The sequence below is a fragment of the Orbicella faveolata genome, unplaced genomic scaffold (assembly GCF_042242905.1).
Source record: "Orbicella faveolata isolate gen_17 unplaced genomic scaffold, um_ofav_v1 contig_12, whole genome shotgun sequence".
Classification (NCBI taxonomy): domain Eukaryota; kingdom Metazoa; phylum Cnidaria; class Anthozoa; order Scleractinia; family Merulinidae; genus Orbicella; species Orbicella faveolata.
Window position 1 is genome coordinate 12,539,601 of NW_028301539.1, and position 22,146 is coordinate 12,561,746.

Here is a 22,146-nt window from a genome sequence, read left to right on the forward strand (position 1 = left end):
CCATACATTAATTCAAAAAAACTTTTTACACATATGCAATGGCGAGCATTGCGATGATGATCGGGGGCACGATTCTTAACGCCGCTGCTTTTTCCAGTGGCAACTATCTTGCCATTTATCTGTCTGGCGACAGCGGGAAGGCCACATTGGAGGAGAAAACTTGAGACGACAAAGCCCTTGAAGATTATCAAGCTGCTATGGCCAAATACATGCGTGACCGCACCAAGCTTCTTGATTGGATCGAAACCAACAGAGAAACCAAAGAACAGGTGAAGCAGAACTTTACAAACACCAATTACGCATTCAAACTCTATAACCAGGCCCACCCAGACGAGCAAATCACCCTGCCCAAAGAGCCTCGCTTCACTGACTTTTGTCAGCCCAGTGAGCAGCAAAAACAAGCCGAGCTGCCTTTTGTGGGCAGCAGCACACTCGCTCTCGGCTACACAACTTTCTGTTTTCCTTGAATTTGAATGAACACAAAGGTGTGATGAATGGACGCTAAGCTTGCCAAAGTCTACTACAGCCCCCAGGGCTACTGGAAAGGCATCTCTACCATCAAAAAATTAGCAGGTGCTGCAAAAGTCCCTGAAGAAACCGCCAAGCAGTGGCTTATCAAACAAGCCCTCTGGCAGATATACCTTCCTGCGCCGCGATATATTCCTCATCCCAAATTCAACGTATCGGCGACTAACTCGGTCTACCAAGTGGACCTTCTTTTTCTGCCTCATGACAAGCTCCCTTGTGGGTGTAAAATATACAAATACACGCTGACTGTTGTCGACGTCGTCAGCCGTTACAAAGAGGCTGAACCTCTGACCTCCAAAGACTCCGCTGAGGTTGCAAAAGCTTTTCAGTCAATTTACAAGTGCAGCCCTTTGACATGGCCTCAGCTGCCGCAGGTCGACCTTGGGCACGAGTTCATGGGAAGCGTGACAAAAGAAATGGAAAACCACAAAACAACTATTCATCGTGGGCGCCCTGACTATCGTGGAACGTTTTAACCGCATGCTCGCCGAGTGCTTGTTTGGGCACCAGTATGCTGTAGAAATGCTTTTCCCTTTGGGTCAGCGGTCGACTGCCTGGTTCAAAAGGCTCCCCAACGTTGCTGCCGCTCTTAACGGCGAGGTCACTTGCTTGACCGGCAAAAAGCCTGCTGTAGCAATCAAAGCCAAGGTTGTTTCAGCAAAACCTTCCACTCCATACTCAAGACCTGTTGGTGTGAACGAAAAAAAACTTCCTTACAACGTGAATATTCGCTATCTCTACCAGCCTGGTGAACTCGAAGGCGGTACTAAAAGAGCTACAGATCCAATCTGGTCTTTGAAAGTCTACATGCTTGAAAGGTTTGTGACCCGGTCAGACAAGCCTGTTTTATATTATTTGCACGAGGGTCCTAAGCGGGGTTTTGTGCACAAAGAGCTTTTAGTTGTCTGCAAAACACACAGCTTCCACCTGCTTATGCCATGTGAAATTCAATTGGCTCCATGTGGATCCCATCTGGCTGCACCCAGTGTTTGTCATAATACATGCTCAGCCCCAGCTTCTGCTGCTCATAAGTGGCCATCCGCATCGCATACAGAATCCTCTATTTTCAACTCTATCAGTGGTGCCACCCAGGGCCACCTTGACACTCTGCCAGGTCTTGAGATTCTGCCTCTTCGACATGCCCTTTGTGCTGAGCTTCTTTTTTTTTGCTGTCTTGTTCGTCGATAAAATAGTACTTCGAACATAGCGCGATCATCCGGCTGCCTTCACGTTCAAGTTTGAACAGCCCTGGCATGTGCCCGCTCCACTTGTCCCAAACAAGCCACTCTTTCTTTTTCTCCTCGAATTCCGCTCTCTGATCTGGCCAAACAATGGCCTCAAGCCACTCAGCAGAGATGGCAATGTAATTGCAGTCTGTGTCCATCTGAATAACTTGAAGTCACAGTGGTCGAGGTATCAATCTAAGAAGTCGTAATAGAATTCAAGCATCCTCAGCTTGGCCAGCTGATACACCATGACGCCGATCTGGAACAGGCGAGTGATTATGATCCACGCCTTCCTGCTTTCCAGCTCATAGGCATCCCTGATCTCCTCCAGATCACTAAAATATGCGCTTCGCAGAGCCCTGTCCACCACTTTCTCATCCTTCGTGTACACCACACGTCTGCCGCTCTAGCACTTCGATGAGCTTGCCATACGCGCTGTTGCTGAGCAGCTTGAACACCTTGGCTAGCAGGACCTTGCTCTTGTCTACATCTCCGGTCCAGCGGGCTTTGGTCACCTGCTCCACGAACCAGGTAAAGATGTTCATCACCTGATAGTTGATCGTGTGGTGCACGGCTGTGATGACTGCACCATTTGCAACATACCAGGACAAGAGTGGTGCATACAGCAGCAGCTTTTGCACTGACAACGCTCCCACCAGCTTTTCCCGTTGCCTCTTGTTCTGCAGGCAGCGTAATCTTTCATGTATTGGGGCACCGCTTTGTCGAGGATCTGTTTGGTGAAGAAGAAGGGCAGCATTTCTTCAAACTTCATCCACAGCTTTTTTGGGATTTCAATGTCCACTTCCGTGAATCCAAACCAGGTTCTGGCTTTCAGATATTTTGTAAAGCTTGGCGTGACTTTGGCCAGTTTGTCATAATGCACGACCCTATCTTTTCCACATGGCATTTCTCTCAACATTGTCAAGAGATAGAGTGCACTGACGTCGTAACCTATGATGCACTTGCACAATCACAGGCGGCTGTACCGGTGCAATCTGATGCGTGTCACACCAGCTTCATGGTACCGCGTAAACACCAGGCTTTGACCACCCACGACCGCATTCCGTACGCTTCTTTGCTGGGCCTGTACAGTTTCGGTGCCGCACTTGTTTGTGCCTCTCAGCAGGTAATGCAGGCTCACACCGGGAAGGCTGACGGCATCTTTTAAGATGTCAATGCCTTTGGCTGTGTAAAGGCACACATCTTTCCCAGGGCTTCTAATCCCGGCCCCACGTCGCGGTCGTTGTAATGACAGAGCCAGTCGGCGAACTTGCGCATCCCTTTTTCTTTGAAGACCTTTTCGCACTCTCTCCATTGTGAGAGCTTGAGAACGAATTCACCTTTCAAACACAACAACCAGGCCGGGTAATCTGACAGGAGAGGCAAACCACTTATTGCACCTTGACCCTTGTATTAGCCAGCAGCTGGACAAAATGTTCTTTTTTCAGGTTCAGATCATAACGTCTGCTGTTGAACCCGAGAACGGGGACCTGGTTGCACCATTCTGCGATCACCCTGCGCCCTTTTCCTGTTAACAAGTGGCTGTCTTCCGTCATGAACTGGGCTCTGACGCAGGCTCAGATGTTTGCACCGTGCCTCTCTAGCTCTGCCATGAACTTTTTGATGAGTTCTTTTTTGTTTGCATCGCAGATGTGCATGGGGTCTCGTTCCAGCGTGTCGGTGATGCTCACTGAAATAGGGACGTGCACGCTTTCGTACATCAGCACGTCTGTTACCGCCTGTTTCTGGGCAGAGTGCGATTCAAAATCATACAAAATAGTGTGTGAATACGTTTTCATTTCTATCCATGGCAGGGCCTTGCCGGTTTTTGGCATGTCACACTCCCATTTCTCGATGACGCAATAGCCAGCTTCTCTAAGGGCTTGCGTCCTTGCAGCCATGGTGAGGAAACAGTTTTCTCGCATGTGGCCATGGTTGATAATTTCTTCTCGGCTGTTCAGAAAACAGTGGTGGCAGCCATTCCAGTGGCAGCCGTGGAATTGGAACACTGTGTTTGTCTTGGAGTCATATCCATCAACCGGCGCTCCCTCAATCCACCGCTTGCCACCATGGCTGCATAACATGTGGTGAATATGGCAGCCCAGGTGCTTGCTTGCTCGCTATAGCCAGCAGATTGATGTCGCCGAAGCCAGGGGTTTGCCATAGAAAACTCTCATAAGAGGTCTGCAGGGCATCGACTTTCTCGTTTGGGCAGATGATAACCGTTTTCCCATGCGAACATGTTTTGCTGTCTTTGAAGATCCCAGGCTTTTGTAAAACGGACTTGGTAATCCACACATTTATACACCCTTGCTAGCTTCTTGGCATCTTTGATCAAAAACGCATGCTCATCATAAATTCCAATCGTCATTATACTATGCAGCTTGTCTGAGGGATTCTTTCTTAAATGCCATATGGTTTCGCCGTTTTCTTGGTGCTCAGGTTCATAGACTCTGATCCCAGGCCACTTTGCGACAAATTTCCCTTGATTGACGAACATCTCTCCTTTATCCAACTCATCCAGCGACATTTTTAAGATGTACCTTTGTTTCAAAAAGCTTCGGGCTGGCTCTGTCGTTGCCTGTGTGCTCTGATCAGGGCACACCCCCTGATGCACGCCAGAGACACAAGTTGTCATCAAATGTGTCCAGCGCCACCATTTGGCAGCCGTGGGCGAGGTTACACAACGAGTCTGGCTAGGGGCCTGTGCCTAACATTGGCTGCCTGTCAAGCACGACCTTCACTTGGATGTTAGAAAACTTTACAAACCCCATTTGGTGTTCGGCACTCGATGTTGTCAGTATTTAACCGTTCAGTTTCCTGCGCATTCAGCAAGGTTTCTGCATTAGCAAAGACGTTCATCCAAGGCGAGCCCCTGTACTGTTTATAATACACCATTTTCAAGCCCGTTTTGATGTTTACTATTACATAAGCGTAGATGTAACACATATAGAACTCTGAGTGGATGCGTTGCCTGAACTTTTCTATGATAGAAGGTGTTTGATTGGTGCCCAGCCTCCTAGAAAAGACCCATCTGATAAACCTCCTGCCTCTGTTTTCCACCCCCTCTTCCACCCCCTCGCGCACGACATACTGCTCCACGATCTCAAATTGTTGATCAATAATCGGGGTTTTTTTACCGCGCTGTGGGGGGCACTCTTGATAAACCGTTTCTTGTGGCGTGCTTGATACATCGCTATTCTAAGGTACCAGCAATGTTCAAAAGGGGGTGCAGACAAAGCAAGGGTTACTGATGGCACCCCTCAGTAATACATGGAGCGTTCGACAAATGCAACCAACCTCCTGCTGCCGAGGCTCACCTCACCAGCTCGGCTCACCATGGCAGTGGGAGGTTGGTGGTATACACCGATTCCAGAAAAAAACCGGAAGTTGCATGCAAGCGAGGCTTAATAGCCCTCGAGCTTTCAAAATGGTGGTCGAAATGTTGGGGAAGAACGAAAAAATTCGAATGTATGTAGGTTAGAGCAACTTGTCAGGAGCAAATGTGGTAAGGAAAAGGAAAAGGGCTGGACACAAGTGTTGTACGGCTGCAAACTCTAATAATTGAAGCAAAAACCGACCTCATTTATCATTTCCACAACTGAGTTTTCTTCGGACAAGCCAGATAAACAAAGAAGGAAAAAGTGGGAAATACTTATGAAAAGGGAAGATACCTATTTTACTTCGGTAGGAAATATTTTCTATTTTTCCGAGCACTCCTTGCCAAGTGATTTTAAACTGAGTACACTTATTGAAACTGGGAGCCGTACCCTTGGTTTCCCCCTGCACAAAAGTTGAGGAGGAATCTCTGTGTAGAGCGAAAAGATGCGAGGCATCAGAGTCTGGCAAAGAAGCTAGAAGTGAATACAGATGTGAATACCCATCAGCTTCAATCAACTTAGGAATTAATCAGTTTTCATGCCTCTGAGGTAAACAACAAAAGTTTCTCAAAAAACGATGTTGAATGTGGAAGGACATTAGTAATTTAAATACAGCCATTGATGAATTTTGAATCCTTTTCACTCGCTTAATATTTCCGCAAGATCTGGCTTTTAGGTTTAATATTTCAGAATTAGTAGTGTCAGATAAATTATTGCATGGGCAAATTTCCTGTATTTGATGTTGGGGAGCCTGCCCCTTATTTATTTACCTGAAGTTTTTTAGGCTGAATTTGAAAACATAAAGTGCAGAATAGACTGCAGGGAGATAAAAAGTCAGACACCCAAGACTTGGAGAAGCAGAGTGAACTACTAAAAGTCTGACAACACATTTTAAGGCCTTGTAGGAATTTCTCTAATGTCAGGGATTTGATAGACAGCATTTACTGGCAAGCAAGAAGGTTATAATCTTCATTCCTTCTATGCGACCGAGTAAACCAGAGCTGACGATAATTTTACTAATTTTCTGAGGAAGACTGTTTTTCAACCATGATCCAGAACTGCAAATGTAAGAATACAAGCTGAAATGGCTGTTAGGAGAATAAATGGATGGCATATAATTGATGGTATAACTCCACTAAGGTTGTGTAGAGTTGTTAATCAACCCTGGATAGTGAGCTATTTACTAGTAGACTGGCAGAAAAATAAGTTATCTAATAATTCCTGACACCTAATGTTTAAGAAGGACACATGGTCTGGTGTATAATTTGCTAATAACATAAAAGTACAATTGAATTTGACCTGATTGAGAATTTCCTACATTGTATGATCTTATAGATTCCCAAATGGTTTGAACTACTTTGAAATATTCACTCAACATTACCAGAGAAAAACTAGAAGTAGGTGAATTCTCTCATATTTAATGCTGGACAAACTTATTGGAACTTTGATATACATTATTTATTCTGGCTTTAGCAATAATCACATCTTGTAAGGCCATCTCTAAGCATTAGGTAAGCCAGTTCATATAATTATGATATATGTGTCATAAATTGTTCAATATTCTTTAGCATCTCCTTCCACCATTCTATGTTCAAGGCAATTTGCTCATTAAAAAATTCTCAGTTTCTTCCAATTTATAGCCAGGACATTCCAAGTCTGTTCACGACAAAGACTAGTTGTTGTACATTGCACTTCATAAACTGAAGTAAATATGACTCTTGTTTACTTTTAAACCAGTATCAAACATTTTGCATATTGATTTTATAAGGCAATCTTTCAGGGTCTCACCATCCATAACAATGACATTCTTGGCTTCAATGATTTCATGGAGATTGCTCTTACTTGGGTCTGTAACCAGCTCAGCTGGGGAGCCCCCAAGATTTCCCTTTCTCTTGTACAAAAAAGGCATTTTGTTACTTGCACCTTCGTCTATCCCTGCTGATGCATTATTTCAATGTACTTGTCCATTTCTAGTTAATATTCAAGGCCACCTTTCATGGCATGCGGCTGATAGTCTTTGTTACACTTCTTTGATAATTTTATTGGTGATTTCACCAATGAATCAGCTTTGTGATTGCGTCCTACCCAGTAACGCATTGATCCTGTCACTGTATCGAATCCTTGTTTGCACCATTCTTGGCGAGTAGATTGTAGTCTTGTTTAATACTCTGATTAGCATCTTTTGAACTCAAGGATTTGTCTTATTCTCTCGCACCGATTGTTAATTCATGAAGAGAGATCGGATGTTCTGACTGAAGTCGTCAGCGAAAAATGAATCAGCCGTAGGAAATTTGTTTACGTTTGGATGTTGTGTTGCAATATTCCCGATATCCGGAACAATTTTTAAATTTACTTCCGTATGTTCTTTCGAGCTCTTGCTTCATCAGTTTTACTACTTTAAGCTACTTTAGCTTTAGTAAAGCTATTGTTCGGGTCAGGGTCGTAGATTTTTAAAATTTTCGTTTCATTCAGATTCTTTTTCCTAAACCGATCATGAATAAAGTTCTTTTAGGCAATAAAAATGGTGAGGATGTTTTTTCGCATATTAGAGATTGAGACAATCGAAGCATGGCAAACATATCTTTCCAAATGTTCCTTTATTTTGCCACTTTAATTTATACGGCAACTTTTAAGCCAGAATTTCATTTGCCTAAGTGTCAATATTTCAATCTGTTCTTCGCTCACACTGATGCCAGGAATATCATCAGAATAGAGATTGACATCTCTTCTTTGTTTGCCATGTTGCTTTGGATATTTACCGCGAGGGCTATTAAGCCTCGTTTTGGTGCGACTTCCGGTTTTTTCTGGAATCGGTGTATTTGTTGAACGCTCCATGTACTACTCAAGCTACACCCCCTCTTACCCCCGCCAATCACGTTTGTCAACAACCTCTGCTGTGTATGCCCATTTCAGTTGCCCCTATATAAAACGAACAGGATGATTGTTTTCATTTCTTGATTTTACTTTGCATTGCTAATATTTTAAAGTAAAGTTTCTGCATGATTCAGTAATGTACTGCAACAGTTGAAACTCAATAAACTATCTACAGTCGAACCTCCCTTTGCGACCACCTCTCGTAACAACCATCTCTCCTAAACAATGAGTTTCCCAAAATACCATAAGTTTCCAAGTCAAATCAGTATATTTGGAACCTCTTGAAAGTGGCCACCTCTAATAAGCAACCCCGACCACTTTCAGAGCTAAAAGTCTGAATTTTCTTTGTTTTTAACCTCCCATAGGCGACCACTTTACAGACAATAGAGCAGAACTGGATAATAATGTATTGTTACATTATCACATCCCTGCATAGTACAAGAGACAGAAATTTCTCTCGGGGAAATACCTTTTTTTCCTTGAAATTGACTTTTTATATGAATAAAGCATTAAAACTTTCAAGTCTCTGCAGTTACCATGGGTTAATGGGACAAAATTTGAAGGCAATATGGTCTAAGCTCTCATAAGTCAAAATGACACAAGTGCCTAAATACAATGATTCCAGTGAGTCCAAATGACAGAAGTGCCTAGATACAGTGATTCCAAATGGAACAAGTGCCCAGATACAGTGAGTCCAAATGACACAAGTACCAAGATAATGTAATTTGTGATAGTTGGTATTGACATAAATTAATGTTTTGCCAACACAGAACAGAGAACTGGGTGTGAGCATAGTACATGAAGGCTCATGGGTAGTATGTTTGTAAAAGGAGACGGTTGAAAAACTTGTGACATTCTATGGTCAGCCTTGCCACGAGCACTTTCCCATAAGGTTTTTTAGTTCTCTTCATCACTTTTCCTTAGTTAGTTATGGATGAAGCAGGTGTCAGGAAAGTCGTCACTGAAAACAACAAAGATCTTCTCGTTCAGATCAAAGATCTCATGAATTCTTCAATTTCTAACCTCATACCATCTAACGAGTCTATTGCTTCCCAACAGATGTCAGAGATTAAAAGGCTGAAGCAAGATTCCCTTCCTCACTTCAACAAAAAGAGCAACAAGGAGCAGTACAAATCTAACAAAGCTATTTAAGATGCTGTTAATGACTCCCAGATTGCCCTCGAAAGGAACGATGCCTAGAAGACCAAAGCCTTAGATCTTCTTCAAAAGCGTGAAAAATTAATTCTACCAGCTGATAAATCATGGCGTGGATGGAAACTGGTCCTCGAATATGAACACCATGATCTCGCAAACGACAAAAATGAGAAAAAGATATACAGGTCCCAATCCAGAGCAGCTAAGTCCACGAAGCGTTTCACTTCATGCTCAATCCGGCAAAGAAGTAATGTCACATCAACTTCAACAACTGCGCAACTTTCCACTTCACAGCTACCCAAGTTATTTTCGCATCTAAACCTCTAGCTTTGGTCTCAGAGATCGGCATCTGGTTTGCGCTTTGGAGGGCTTCTTGTCCTAAATTGCGATTGAATGTTCCTTCTAATACCAGTCAGAATCCCAAATGACTCACTTCAGACGTCAATTTGGAACAAGACCTTGTTCATGAGGACAGCGACAAATCAGTTTTTCTACATGTCACTGGAGATTCTTTTGAGGTTAAATCTGGCAATGACTATTTTGTCCATTAAAGGACAGCTACCTGGAGCCCTGAAATTCTGGAATGACATTCACGCACCTCAATTTATCCTTGATGTTATTGAATATGGCTATAAATTACCGCTTCTTCAAATTCCTCTGCCCTTTACAGCTAAAAATAATAGTTCGGCTTTGGAACAGTCAGCTTTCGTAGAAAGTGCCATCAACAATCTCATTATCAACAGTTGTGTCACTGAAGTGTTTGATGCTCCTGGTATGTCTCTAGGCTTATACCTAGAAATTTAATTGCAGTCTTCAATACCGTACCAACCTGGAACTCTTACGTTCGTCTTTCGTCTAAAGCTCTGGCTGAGTTGAATTTCTGGAAATTTAATGTGGCAAGTCTTAACAGAATACCTATTTGGCCTGTCAGGCACGAGCCATCTAGATCATCTACTCCAATGCTTCTGGCTCAGCTTGCAGCAGTTTCATCGAGTTCAAGGGCAAGATGTTCCATGAAAACTGTTCAGATTTTGAGAAAGCTCAAAGTTCTACGTTCAGAGAGTTATTAGCCATTTCTTTATCAGTGAAAGCCTTCGTGGAGTCTTTGAAAGCCCAGACAGTCACATGGTTCACTGATAATCAGAATATTATCCAAATCGTTAATTCCGGCTCTAAGACTCCAGCATTACAGGAGCTTGCTATGGATATCCATTGAAGTTGTTTACTTAATGCTACTAATATTGATATGCAATGGACCCCAAGAGACCTACATAGTGTGGTGGATGATCTATTATAAGCAAATTCATTGATTATGACGACTACTTGATCAGCGATACAGTCTTCAACGCTCTTGATGACTTATGGGGTCCAGGTTCGCTTGATCCTACAATGCCTAAATCCAGTGCTTTAATTCAAGGTTTTACCAGCCTGGTTTGAGTGGTGTTAATGCATTTTCTCAGGATCGGTCTCATCATAATAACTGGCTATGCCCTCCTGTGTATTTAACATCTAAAGTTATCAAGCAGATGGAGCTTTACAGTGCTCAAGGAACTCTGATTGTTCCCCTTTGGAAGTCAGCAGAATTTTGGCCTATCCTGTATTCGGATGGTTTCCATTGGAGTACATTTATCCATGACTGGGTTATCCTGCCTAACTTTCCTAATTTATTCATTAGCGGGAAAGCTAATAACTCTATTTTGGTAGCAAGCTATTGGCATTCGTTTCATTAGCTCTACGTCTTGACTTCGGCATCATTCCCAGATTGGATTTCAAGTTATCTCATAAAAGCTTCCTAGCTCCGTTTGTTGATTCCATTTGGGCAGACGCAGCTGTTATTTGCAGCTGTTATCTTGTCTTGCCAATAAGGCGTATTTGCATGAAGTACTTACTACTTGATAGTAATATCAAGTTAAATGTGTTATGCTTTAAAGAGGCATCCAGGAGAGGCCCTAGAGGGGTGATTTATCACGTTTTTTGTACCCTAGAGGGGTATATTATGTTGCCAATGTGCAAAACCTTAGAGGGGTATGCCCAGTAGAATAGCGCGGTTTTTGTATTGTGATGCGTGAGAAGTGTATTTCCTGGAGGGCAAAGTGGCTTTACTTACTGAAAACAGTCAGTTAAATGCAAATTCAGCATTGTGTGCATTGCTGCCTTCTCCTTGGAATGTTTTAGATTTTCTTGATATTTTTCCTCTTTCTTATCCTGAGATACTGTACCCTCACTTCCATTTTCTGGTCTTAAGAGGCCCAAAATTCCACAAGAGTGGATCAGCTAACGGAAAATCTCAAATCCACCATGCTAGCTTCCAAAGCATCTGGGACATCAGAAAATTACTTGAGAGCTTCTAACAAGTGGAAAGCCTTTGCTAGCGTTGTCTTGGGTACCTTAGAGTTTCCAGTCAGACCCACTGATTGTGCTCTCTACTTGCAATACCTTGAGTCATGCAAGTCTGTCGCTACCATCAACTGCACCTGCAAAAGTTCACCAAACAGACAGACCCTGGCTAAATGCTGATCTTAAACAGCTTATTCAGAAAAGACCGCAAGCCTTCTCATCCAGTGATACGTTGCTATTCAAATTACTTAGGAACAAAGTAAACCATGAAAGGAAAAGGTGTCGGGAGATTTATTATGACAACAAGGTGCGTGACTTTAAGGACACGTGCCCTCGCGATTGGTGGCGTGAAGTTAAACAGCTCTGTGGAAATGGTGGTAGTGCGCGGGAAGACATAAGGTCCATTTTAAGAATCCACACAGACTGCACTGACCGAGACCTCGCTGATAAAATCAACGAGGCTTTTGTCGGTGCTATGCAAGAGTACAATCCGCTATCTGATGACGTCATGGTTTTATGCGAAGTTGACAAGCCTATTTCAGTGACAGTTGACTCTGTTGCAGCACGCCTAAGCAATGTTAGCGCGTCTAGAGCAGGGGGGCCTGACAACCTGCCAAACTGGGTGCTGATATACTAGCTCCAGCTTTAACCGAGGTGTTACATCAATTACAGAATTTAAAGTCCCACGTATATGGAAGCTAGCGGATGTTCCACCTGTTCCCAAGGGTGTGTCTATTGAAGACTTTAACAAAGACCTGAGACCCATATCTTTAACATCTACATTGTCCCAAGCCGCGGAGGGGGTTGTCTTTGACCGAGAATTCAAACCCTTGACACTCGAGTGTATGGACCCTAACCAGTTTGGTTTTATTCCAGATTCAAGCACTACGTTCGTACTCATCTCCATGCTGCATCACTGGTTCGAAGCCACTGACAGGACTGGTGCCCATGTTAGAGCAGCACTCCTGGACTGCAAGAAAGCCTTTGATCTTGTAGACCACAATTTACTGATTGCCAAGCTCCATAGCCTAGGAGTAACACCCACCGTGGTCAACTGGGTGGCGCACTTTTTACGAAACAGATATCAACGTGTCAAGCTAAATTCTGATTGCTTCTAGGATTTTAAACCAGTCCCGGCCGGAATTCCACAAAGAACCTGGATTGGCCCATGGCTCTTTTTGGTTATGATCAACGACCTCACAACGAGCAACACCCTCTCTTCCATGTGGAAATTCACAGACGACACCACGGTCTCGCAAATTGTCCCCAAGTTTGGTGCTTCAATGCTCCAAGATACAGTACATGATGTCCTTCGATGGTCTAACAACAATAGATTCAAACTGAACTCACTTAGGTGCAAGGAACTCAGAATAGACTTTCCAAGGGAACGTAACTTGGACACTGTTTCTCTCACGGCTAATGGTAATGCTTTTGAAATTGTGAAATCAGCTAAGATATTGGGCATCACTGTAAGGAATGACCTTAAATGGAATGATCATGTCGATAATATCACTACGAAAGCGTCTCGACGAATTTACTTGCTTAAGCAACTCAAGCACGCTAGCATAGACCGTAAGTCTCTAATTCAATTTTATTGTGCATGCATACGTTCCGTTCTAGAATATGCATGCCAGGCTTTCCACGCTAGCTTGCCAGCCTATTTGTCCAACCAAATAGAGAGGGTTCAGAAAAGAGTCTTAAGGATCCTATTCCCAGAGGTTTTGTATTGCAAGGCCCTGGAAGATGCGGGCTTCAAAACACTCTTTCATAGACGTGAGGAATTATGTAGCATTCTGTTTAAACAAATTGTAGAGTAATGACCAGCATACACTAGCTGGCCTGCTGCCCACGCGCCATGACAGTGAGAGATATAATTTCAGGACTAGGCATATGTTTTCAATCCCGAATGTAAAAACAAAGAGGTTTAGAAATACTTTCATAATGCACCATGCAAATAAACAACAATTGTAAATAGAATTTTGTACTAGTTTGATGTATTTTATTATGATATAATTTTTTTATGTATAGTTAGGAATTTTTATAGTTTGAATTTTTTAAACATGTAGTATATAACACAAGTAATTCAGCTTATAGCTGGAAGTTGTGAGTTTAATAAATGATTTCTCTATCTATCTATCACCTTCTATGCATTCAAATGGATACATCTTCTTGCAGGCGTCGACTCACCAATATTACACCCTACTGTTATTGCTGTAAAAGAAGGAGCTGCTCGCCTTGCCAGTCAGCCAATAGCCAATAGAAAGAAACCCCTGGTGGCCCACCACCTCAACCTTCTTGCTGCAGAGACCAATCTAGAAGACCTTTTACAATCAAGAAATTTAGTCATGTTCATCCTTGCATTTTCTGGTTTTCTTAGAAGTTCTGAGTTATGTGCTATTTGTGGTAGAGATGTTCAGTTTAACAAGGGTTACATTACAATCAGCATAGAGAAAAGCAAGACAGACCAAATATCAGTCATTATTGCTGAATCCCCATTTAGCACGTGTTTGTGTTCTTTACTTAAACTGTATGCGCAGAAGTCCCAGATTCCTGAAAATTCAGACAAGTATCTTTTTAGGGCTATTTCAGCTTCAGGCAATCATAAGAGCCTTATCTCTATAAACAAACCGATTAGTTATTCCACCTAATTAGGCAGTCTTTTAAATAGTCTTTCGCAAATATTGTACCAGATATCTGCAAGTTTAGTACTCATTCAGCTAGGTCAGGTGGAGGTACTTTAGCTGCTACCTCTGGTGTTTCAGAGAGGAATCTTAAGTGCCATCATCGCTAAACTATAGTCACGGCAAAGAACATTTGTAAAGGATTCTCTTGTTAGTAAGCTAGAAGTTTCTAAGGCTCTGTCTCTGTGAGCCCAAGCCCTGCATTTAGCTATCTGTCTTAGGCCTGGCTGACCAAGGTGCCCATGCCTCAACCTTTGCGTGTGTTCGGTTGTGCAGTGAAGGCAAAATAAGTAATTTGCAATAATCGGTATTGACATAAATTAATATTTTGCCAACACGGAACAGAGAACTGGGTGTGAGTGTAGTACGCGAAGGCTCATGGGCAGTACGTTTGTTAAAAGAGACGGTTGAAAAACTTGTGACATTCTATGATCAGCCTTGCCACTGGGACTTAGGGTTCTCCTTATCAGGTGGTAACCAGTAAAATTTACAGCTTGTAAGAGCACTAATTACCGCCTGCAAATGCTCAGAAGTCTTAAAAATACACATTTACGGTGAGCTAATCTGGTAAGAAAGTAATAGATGAAAAAGAAACAGTACACTGTTATAGATCTATGTGTGCTTTATTTTGTTAACACTGACTGATACCTTTCAAATTTCGAAGCAAGTGATTTTTCGCAGGCTTTCTGTTAAACGTCATGACATTCGTCAGTTCTCTGCACATGCAAATGTTGTGTCATTCAGTTATTCAGTTTCCACGATGAAATGGCAGCAAACAATGCTGTCGTTCCTGTCCTGTCCAACAGTAACAAGAAGTCATGAAGGGTAGCAGGTAAGCTTAACAATAATTTTAGGGCTAAACAAAACAAAGCTCACGCACTAGCGATGAAAAAGCAGCTGATTGCCAGAAATGACCACCTTGACAGCTCTACATTTGCCAGCTTTATAGCAAACCTGTGGGGACAAAGCCAGTCTTCATCACGAAATTCTACTTGAAATGTATTATCACACAAACCATTTTACATTATAAGCAGTTTGGAAAGGGCATTGTCAGAATAAAATGCATTTAAACAAAATTTGACTTTGTTTTATTCAACCTCTGAACCTAAAGGTGTATCGTTCACATTATGAATGTTTCGATGGAGAATTTTCGATAGGCATGATGTACTGTATGTTTTGGGAAATGACAAAGTTGAGAATGACCAGCCACCTGAAGCTGCAAATGTGCCTTTGTGATCAACAGAAGAGCGCGTGATAACTAAACCACCCTCAACCGAAAAATCAGCAGAAACATCCGAGTCAATCAGAGCATCACCTCCGGAAGATGACAACCAATTGCCACTCAAAGAGACAATGCCGTCAAAATTGCCATTGGAAGCAGCATCAGAATTAAAAACATTTAAACCCTCTGGTACTTCAGACAGACTGCAGTAACTGCTGTAATTGGAGAGTTTTTTTAAAAAAGAGAAAATAACACAGAACACGAGATTCGGGAGTTGTACAATGGTGGGAGAGCAAAGGAAAAATAACTAGATTTGTAATAAACCGAGTGACTTTAAGTGTACCCCCAAGTTTGGTACACTGGTTTGAAACCCTTTTGCATGGAAATTTCATACAAAAAGGGTGGAAAGAGAACTTCAGACTATCTAGACAAATGTTCCAATATATTGTCCAATGGCTGATCCAGATTTGGCTTTAGTTACTTTTCTGCCTTGAAACTAAATGCAGAAATGTGTTTAATTGACTAAAATAGGCTCTAATAATTATTAACAAATCTGTCCACAAAAGATATGTTTTTTTAACTCTAATGCCACTACATGGACATGGTTGTATTTTCATGGGAATGTAACATACGAAGTTAAGTTTTTGGTAGAGCTTTAGTGATGAAATGAGCATTGGATGTCAAGAAGATGGCACTCATCGAAGGTCCAAGAAGCGAGTTTCAAAGGAATTTGTATGGTGGTGATGCTTTTATTTTGCTCAACAAAGATGGTTGCCATTTCACTTGGGGATTGAGATTTCAGTGAATATTTTCAACACAATGCAACGAGTCAAGCTAGAAATTGGAGAAGAATGAATTTGTTGTATGAGCATTTATATCCGTGAATGTTATCTAAACAAGTTGAACAGAACGTTGACACTGTTACCATTTGTATTTTGTCTTGGAGAGCTGGCTCGACTAGCTTGAAATTTAGGAGGATTTTGACTACAAGGAGTGCATTATTTTCCAAATATCACTTGTATCCTTAGAGTTAGTTAACTTTATTTATTTCTTACAACTGGTGGTGTTTTAAATTAAATGCTGACAAGAATAATCTGTTGTTGTTTTCAATTTTCACTTGTGTGCTGTTATGCATAACGTGCCATTTTCTCACATTTTTATATTTTTGGATCAAAAATTATTTAAAACATATTGCTCGAACCCAAGCTTATTTTAGGTCACTGTTGTTCTTATTACAAATGCAAGGCTTGGAGAAGGTTTCGTGGTCATGGCTTTTTCTGATGCAGAGATATTCAACAAAACTTGTCACTTAAGCAATTTGTACACCCGAAGCATGCTACAGGTCGTAGCACTGGGCCAAACAAAAGAAATTTCCAGGAAAAGTTTGATATTTAGCTGGCAATAAATTGGGAAGCAATAATGAAACAGTCGCTTGAACTTCTTGTTTGTACACCAAATGTTTACTTTGCAGTTACTGTTCACAACTCACTGGCAAAGAATTATTTTGCAAGTTGCACTTAGTCCTCAAGTTTACAACCCTTAAGGGCGCTTACCAACTGCAACTTTACATGTACATTCCCAGTTATTCCCTACATGTATATGTATGTGTTGAGAATACATGTAGAAATTAAAATCTCTCTGAAACTTTTCATTTCAATTGGGTTTTCATTTCACAAATACTGGTAATATGCTTGCTTTGTCAGGGAATCACTGAATTTCCTGGGTAAATTTGTAAAGTAAACAGAAGCCCTCCAGGCTCCCAACATTTTGCACGTGATGGAATGCTTCTATTCGCCGCAACTCAACTACAACAAAACAACATTCTTCAACAAAAGCACGATCCAAAGCTGAACAAAAATTACTCAGCAAATTACTATCTATTTATATGTATAGTAAGTTGATTTTTGTTTCAGCAAAGTCTAGCCTGAATTTAAATGGTGATCAAAACTCTCAATCTTGCCCTCTCCGTCAAGTTGTCATGATCAAGCCAATGGAAACGACAACTTGTAGACAAAAGAAACATTATTATATCCCTCAGTTAGTATGCGCGCTGTGATTGGTCAATTTAGCAGGCCGTACTCTCCGTACGGCCCGCTAAAATTTAAAGTTGGTTTTGTTGCCACCCGGTTTCGTAATTTATCGGTGAGTGTTCTTAACTTTTATAGCAAGAGAAAGTTCAAAACTTTCTTATACTCTAAATTATGTAATAAAGTGGCCAACGACTTGAAAACAGTTTCGAACGGACTCGCTTTGCTTTCTAGGTGCATCAAAAATTTGAAGCCTTTCCGAGTCCGCATGAATAGAAATCATTTCCGAACCCATCAGACACACAGTAGAGCTATAATAAATATCTTACTAACCTCGTCTTCTTGGTCCATACTGTAAGTTACGGATCCTCGTTTTTCCCCTTCGATTTATGACCCACGCACTTCGCGCCTGGGCCATAAATCGAAGGGGAAAAACCTCAGTCCGTAACTTACAGTATGGACCTCAAACTCGGTTAGTAAGAGGTATATTATGTTAGCTCATACATACTAATGAGATATACATGCATATAGTGTACAGTATACGTGAAACAGTGTACAGATATACATATGTATACGCATGTGTGTGGTTTGGCTGATGCAAAATACACATATATTTTGGTTCACTTATTTCTGAGCTGCACTGTAGCTCTCAAGTTTTTACAGACATCTTCATTCATTGAGAACATGTAGTGAGAAATTACTAGGACCAAGACAGACCAAAATGGTGAATCACGAAGGTTTCACAACTTCAAAGCAGGCCTTTTGTCAGGTGACTTTTATGAGTGCATGTGCCTGTCGTGATCAGATGTCTGAGTTTCTTTCAGACGAAAAAATGAAAGTCCATCTGCCGAGCAACCTCAGTGAAGAGCAAGAAAGAAAAACCCATCCAGCATGTAAAAATATCCATGAATTCATGGCATGGCTAGTAAAATAAGTTATTTGGGGAACAAACTGTATGATTTCCAGTAGACAACAACAGCCATATTAACCTGTAGTCACCCGAAAAACATAAGTATTCTCTATTTACATGTAGTTGTTAATAGATTGCACATTAAATAAAATTCAAAATCATTCAATTAGCCAGTGATACAGTCATTTGCGATCAAGCTGTTTTCCCTGGACCAGTAACACATGCTGCTCCCTTGTGTTAAGGTTACAGTATACCTTTGGGTCGGCAATTTTGTTCAAATTTGGATTTTTGGGTCAAAGTAGTGGTCGAAGAATAATCTCTAATTTCTGAAAAAAAAAATTTGAAAAAGGCTACATACTGGCAGAGAAATGGCAGTTTTACGTTTTCGCTGGAATTGAAAGTTTCCCTCTTGATTGACAGCCCTATGGTATGTATGCAATCAACCAAGACGGTTTTCACAGGAATTACCTGTATGGATGTCACGAATTAACTTCTCAGTTGATCAGCATTGTTGTTGTGACTACCAAGCATTCTTGGTATTAGGTGTAACTCTATTAAGTTATAAGTAAACATAGACCATGTTAAAAACATGGACCAGTTCAAAAAAGCAAAAACAGTGAAGAACGAATGAAAATACATCAATGAGTGAAGAAACGAAAGTTTGCCATGTGGATAAAGTTACAGCTATCATATAAGGTGGGCAAAAAATTTGTGGTAAGAGAAAAGGAAGGTTCTGCAAAAATTTCGGAACTGGATGGTAATAATAGGGATGTTGACAGAGACTCTTCAGATAAGTCCGATATCAACAAATCATCGGACTCATTGAGACCATTTGAAATATTATCCATGCACAGTTGACAACACACAGTTGCTCCACAGTGCTTTCTTTTGTTTGGTTTCTTCGCCCAGCCACTCTAGCGTTTGTATCCTTTTTAGTCTTCCCCGTTTTGCCAGAAAAGCTTCAAGCAAAAGCAAGCTACAGAAAAATTATCTCTCCGCCTTCAAGGCCTCGAGCGCATTGTGAAACACAAGGGTTTTTTGGAGATTCGCACGTAAATTTCATTAGGAGGTTAATAGTAGTAAATTCTCCCCGCACTGATTGGCTCAGTTATCTGAGAACCCAGTTGAAGGCGTTTGTGGGCGGAGTTTGTTTGCAAAGCAGAAGATTTTTCTTAGCGCTGTTTTCTCGAACAAAATTTTTTGCTTAAAGCAGACACTTTAAAGAGTTATAACTCGACGGGAATTTGTTCAATTGCCCTGAAATTTAGACAGTAGGTAGTTTAACATATAAACTACAAGAACATGGATCTGCGAATTATTAATTTCGAAATACTTTTTCTTCGAGAGCGATTTTTGTACAATCACTCCACATTTTTTTAATCCTATTTCGAAAATGTTCTGAAACTTTTTACTACAATTGAATATGCCAAAACGAAGACCCTTTTTTTAAGTGCTTTGGGCCCTGAAACTGAGGAAAAAATTAAATTGGCGAAAAACAAAATTTGCTTTGACTTGTAGCTTTCGAAAGGTGATTCTGGCATTCACGTTTTGTGGTCGTGAAAAATTTGACAATTCATTCTATTTCAAAATTTTTGGTATACTTTGATAGCCAGCTCTATAAGCTTTAATTTGATGTAGGGGTTTAGGTATCTACATCTTAAACTGCACATGCTACATCACTTGCACGCGAGACACCCATGAAGGTATACTGTAACCTTAACTGTCATGGAGCGACAAGAATGACTAACTGACTTACTGATTGATTGATTGATTGATTGATGGATGGATGGATGGATGGATGGTTTTGTAGAATGACTTAAAAGGAGAACAAACTTGTTACATGTTAAATGCCATTCCATTTTTTTTTCCACCTCCCCCCCCCCCCCCCCCCCCAATGTAGGCATAGAAGGGAAGGTCGAAATTTCTTAAGGTCATGGTCTGTAGTTGAAATTTTGTGAAGGGTATAAGGAATAACTCAAAAGTTTCCAAAGGTTAAAAGGACGCTTTTGACATTTTCTGAGGGGTCTTGAAAAAATCCTGTCAACACTTGAATGACCTCATCAACAGCGGGGGTTCGGATATTAAATGGAATGGCCCTAACAGCTGCGCCCCAAAGTCGTCACATTTACATATGAAATACGATAACCTTTGGTGAACATTTTTAGTGTACCAAACTGTAGTTAGGTTAGCCGCTCCGATTCAGCACATGAATGGAGCGCCTAACTAGCTCATTACCTTCTCCGGTCCATTGATACACGATGTACCGTAGCCAAATTGGAAAGAGGAGCCTAGAACTACCACAGCTGCGGTGTAGACCAGCCAGAAACTCCATCCCGAATTTGTGGAAGAAATTCTTGGACGGTTTGGAATAAGTTCGTCTTTTTCCGAAGTTAGAAGTGAATGAAGATCTCTCTCCTCTTCTGCCATAATAAACTACATCTGTTGTACGTTACCTTGCCTCTTCATATTAAAGCGCCACCAGCGATTCACCAAGACCAGAAGCATATATTCTTCTGCCAAGACTAACACAACAGAACACGAAATGACACAACCTCGTTCCCAGGGTCTCTCATGGAACGGTAAGATGAGAGACCCTGGGAACGAGGTTGGACAGGACACGACAGTGTACCGTTGCAGTTATGTCCTATGTAGCAGACATGTCCTCTGACGTAATGTGATATACGGAGCCAATCATATCATGTGTTCTATCTAATAACACGCAGCATAAAACTGGTAACTAAACTCCGTTGCAGTTGGGTCTTCGAGCAAAATTGATTTTTGGAGGGGTGGCGTTCGGAAGCAGTATTTGACTTTGTATGTCTTTACTCTGAACCAGAGTGACTCTGAACGTAAATATGCAGCGACTATTTGCAAGAATGGCATTTACCTCACAAGATTTCTATCGAAAATTGACCGCTTAGTGTATTTTCAGTTTCAAATTTAACATGAAAGTTCGATCGAAGATTTAAACAGTGGTTGCTCTCCGGTTTGCGAACTGCGTGTTCCCGGCCAGCCAATATTAAACTCTGCGCTTTGATTATCCTCAAATTATTCAGATCGTTTAATGATATTACAGAGGCAAAACAAAATTTCTGAGAAGCAGTGTAACCAATTTTAGTCTCGGTGCTGTAAAACTACCACTCAATCTGCGCAGTATTTCTCTATTCCCAATCTTGTCACTCACACGAAATCCGGTTCGCGAAAGCCCTCTTCTCAGTATAAGTTTGTTGAGGCTGACTGAACCTTTTTGGGTAAGCCATCTCCTGTAGCATCGAACATTTATTACAGAAATTTTCTTGTCGAGTAGATTTTTATGGCCGGAGTGCTTTCTAACTGTTCCTAGTTCGATTTGCTTTACAAAACAGCAGTAGTAGTCAAAAAACCACAGAGCACTTTGTGGCGTATTGAACACACCACAGAGCGCTTTGTGGCCTACTCAAAACACCACAGAGCGCTTTGTGGCCTATTCAAAACACCACAAAGCGCTATGTGGTGTTTTATTTTGGGATTTAACATTGAAAACTGGATGGCTCGTTGACTCGCAAATATCTCACAGCTATTTTCTGAAATAATTTGGTTTTTCCAATTTTTCACACCACAAAGCGCTTTGTGGCCTATTCAAAACACCGCAAAGCGCTTTGTGACCTATTCAAAACACCACAAAGCGCTTTGTGGCCTATTCAATACACCACAAAGCGCTTTGTGGTCGTCATCGTAATCATAGCGATTCTGTCAGTGGAAATTATACTATGTGGACAAAACTGGCAGAGGGGTTCTCTTATTTTGACAGGGAGGTTGGCAAGATT

The 22,146-nt window shown here is 41.4% G+C and overlaps 1 protein-coding gene across 2 annotated transcripts in view; it reads right to left on the reverse strand.

Moving 5' to 3' along the window:
- The window catches only part of LOC110040734 (solute carrier family 2, facilitated glucose transporter member 3-like), an 81,266-nt gene extending 60,371 nt beyond the window's left edge, over positions 1–20,895 (reverse strand). For both annotated transcript variants that reach the window (XM_020745999.2, XM_020745998.2), the window contains exon 1: positions 20,576–20,895. In XM_020745999.2, the coding sequence (XP_020601658.2) occupies positions 20,576–20,767 (192 nt within the window). In that variant the 5' untranslated portion in view covers positions 20,768–20,895. The remainder of the gene's footprint in view (positions 1–20,575) is intronic.
- Between the last annotated feature and the right edge of the window lie 1,251 nt (positions 20,896–22,146).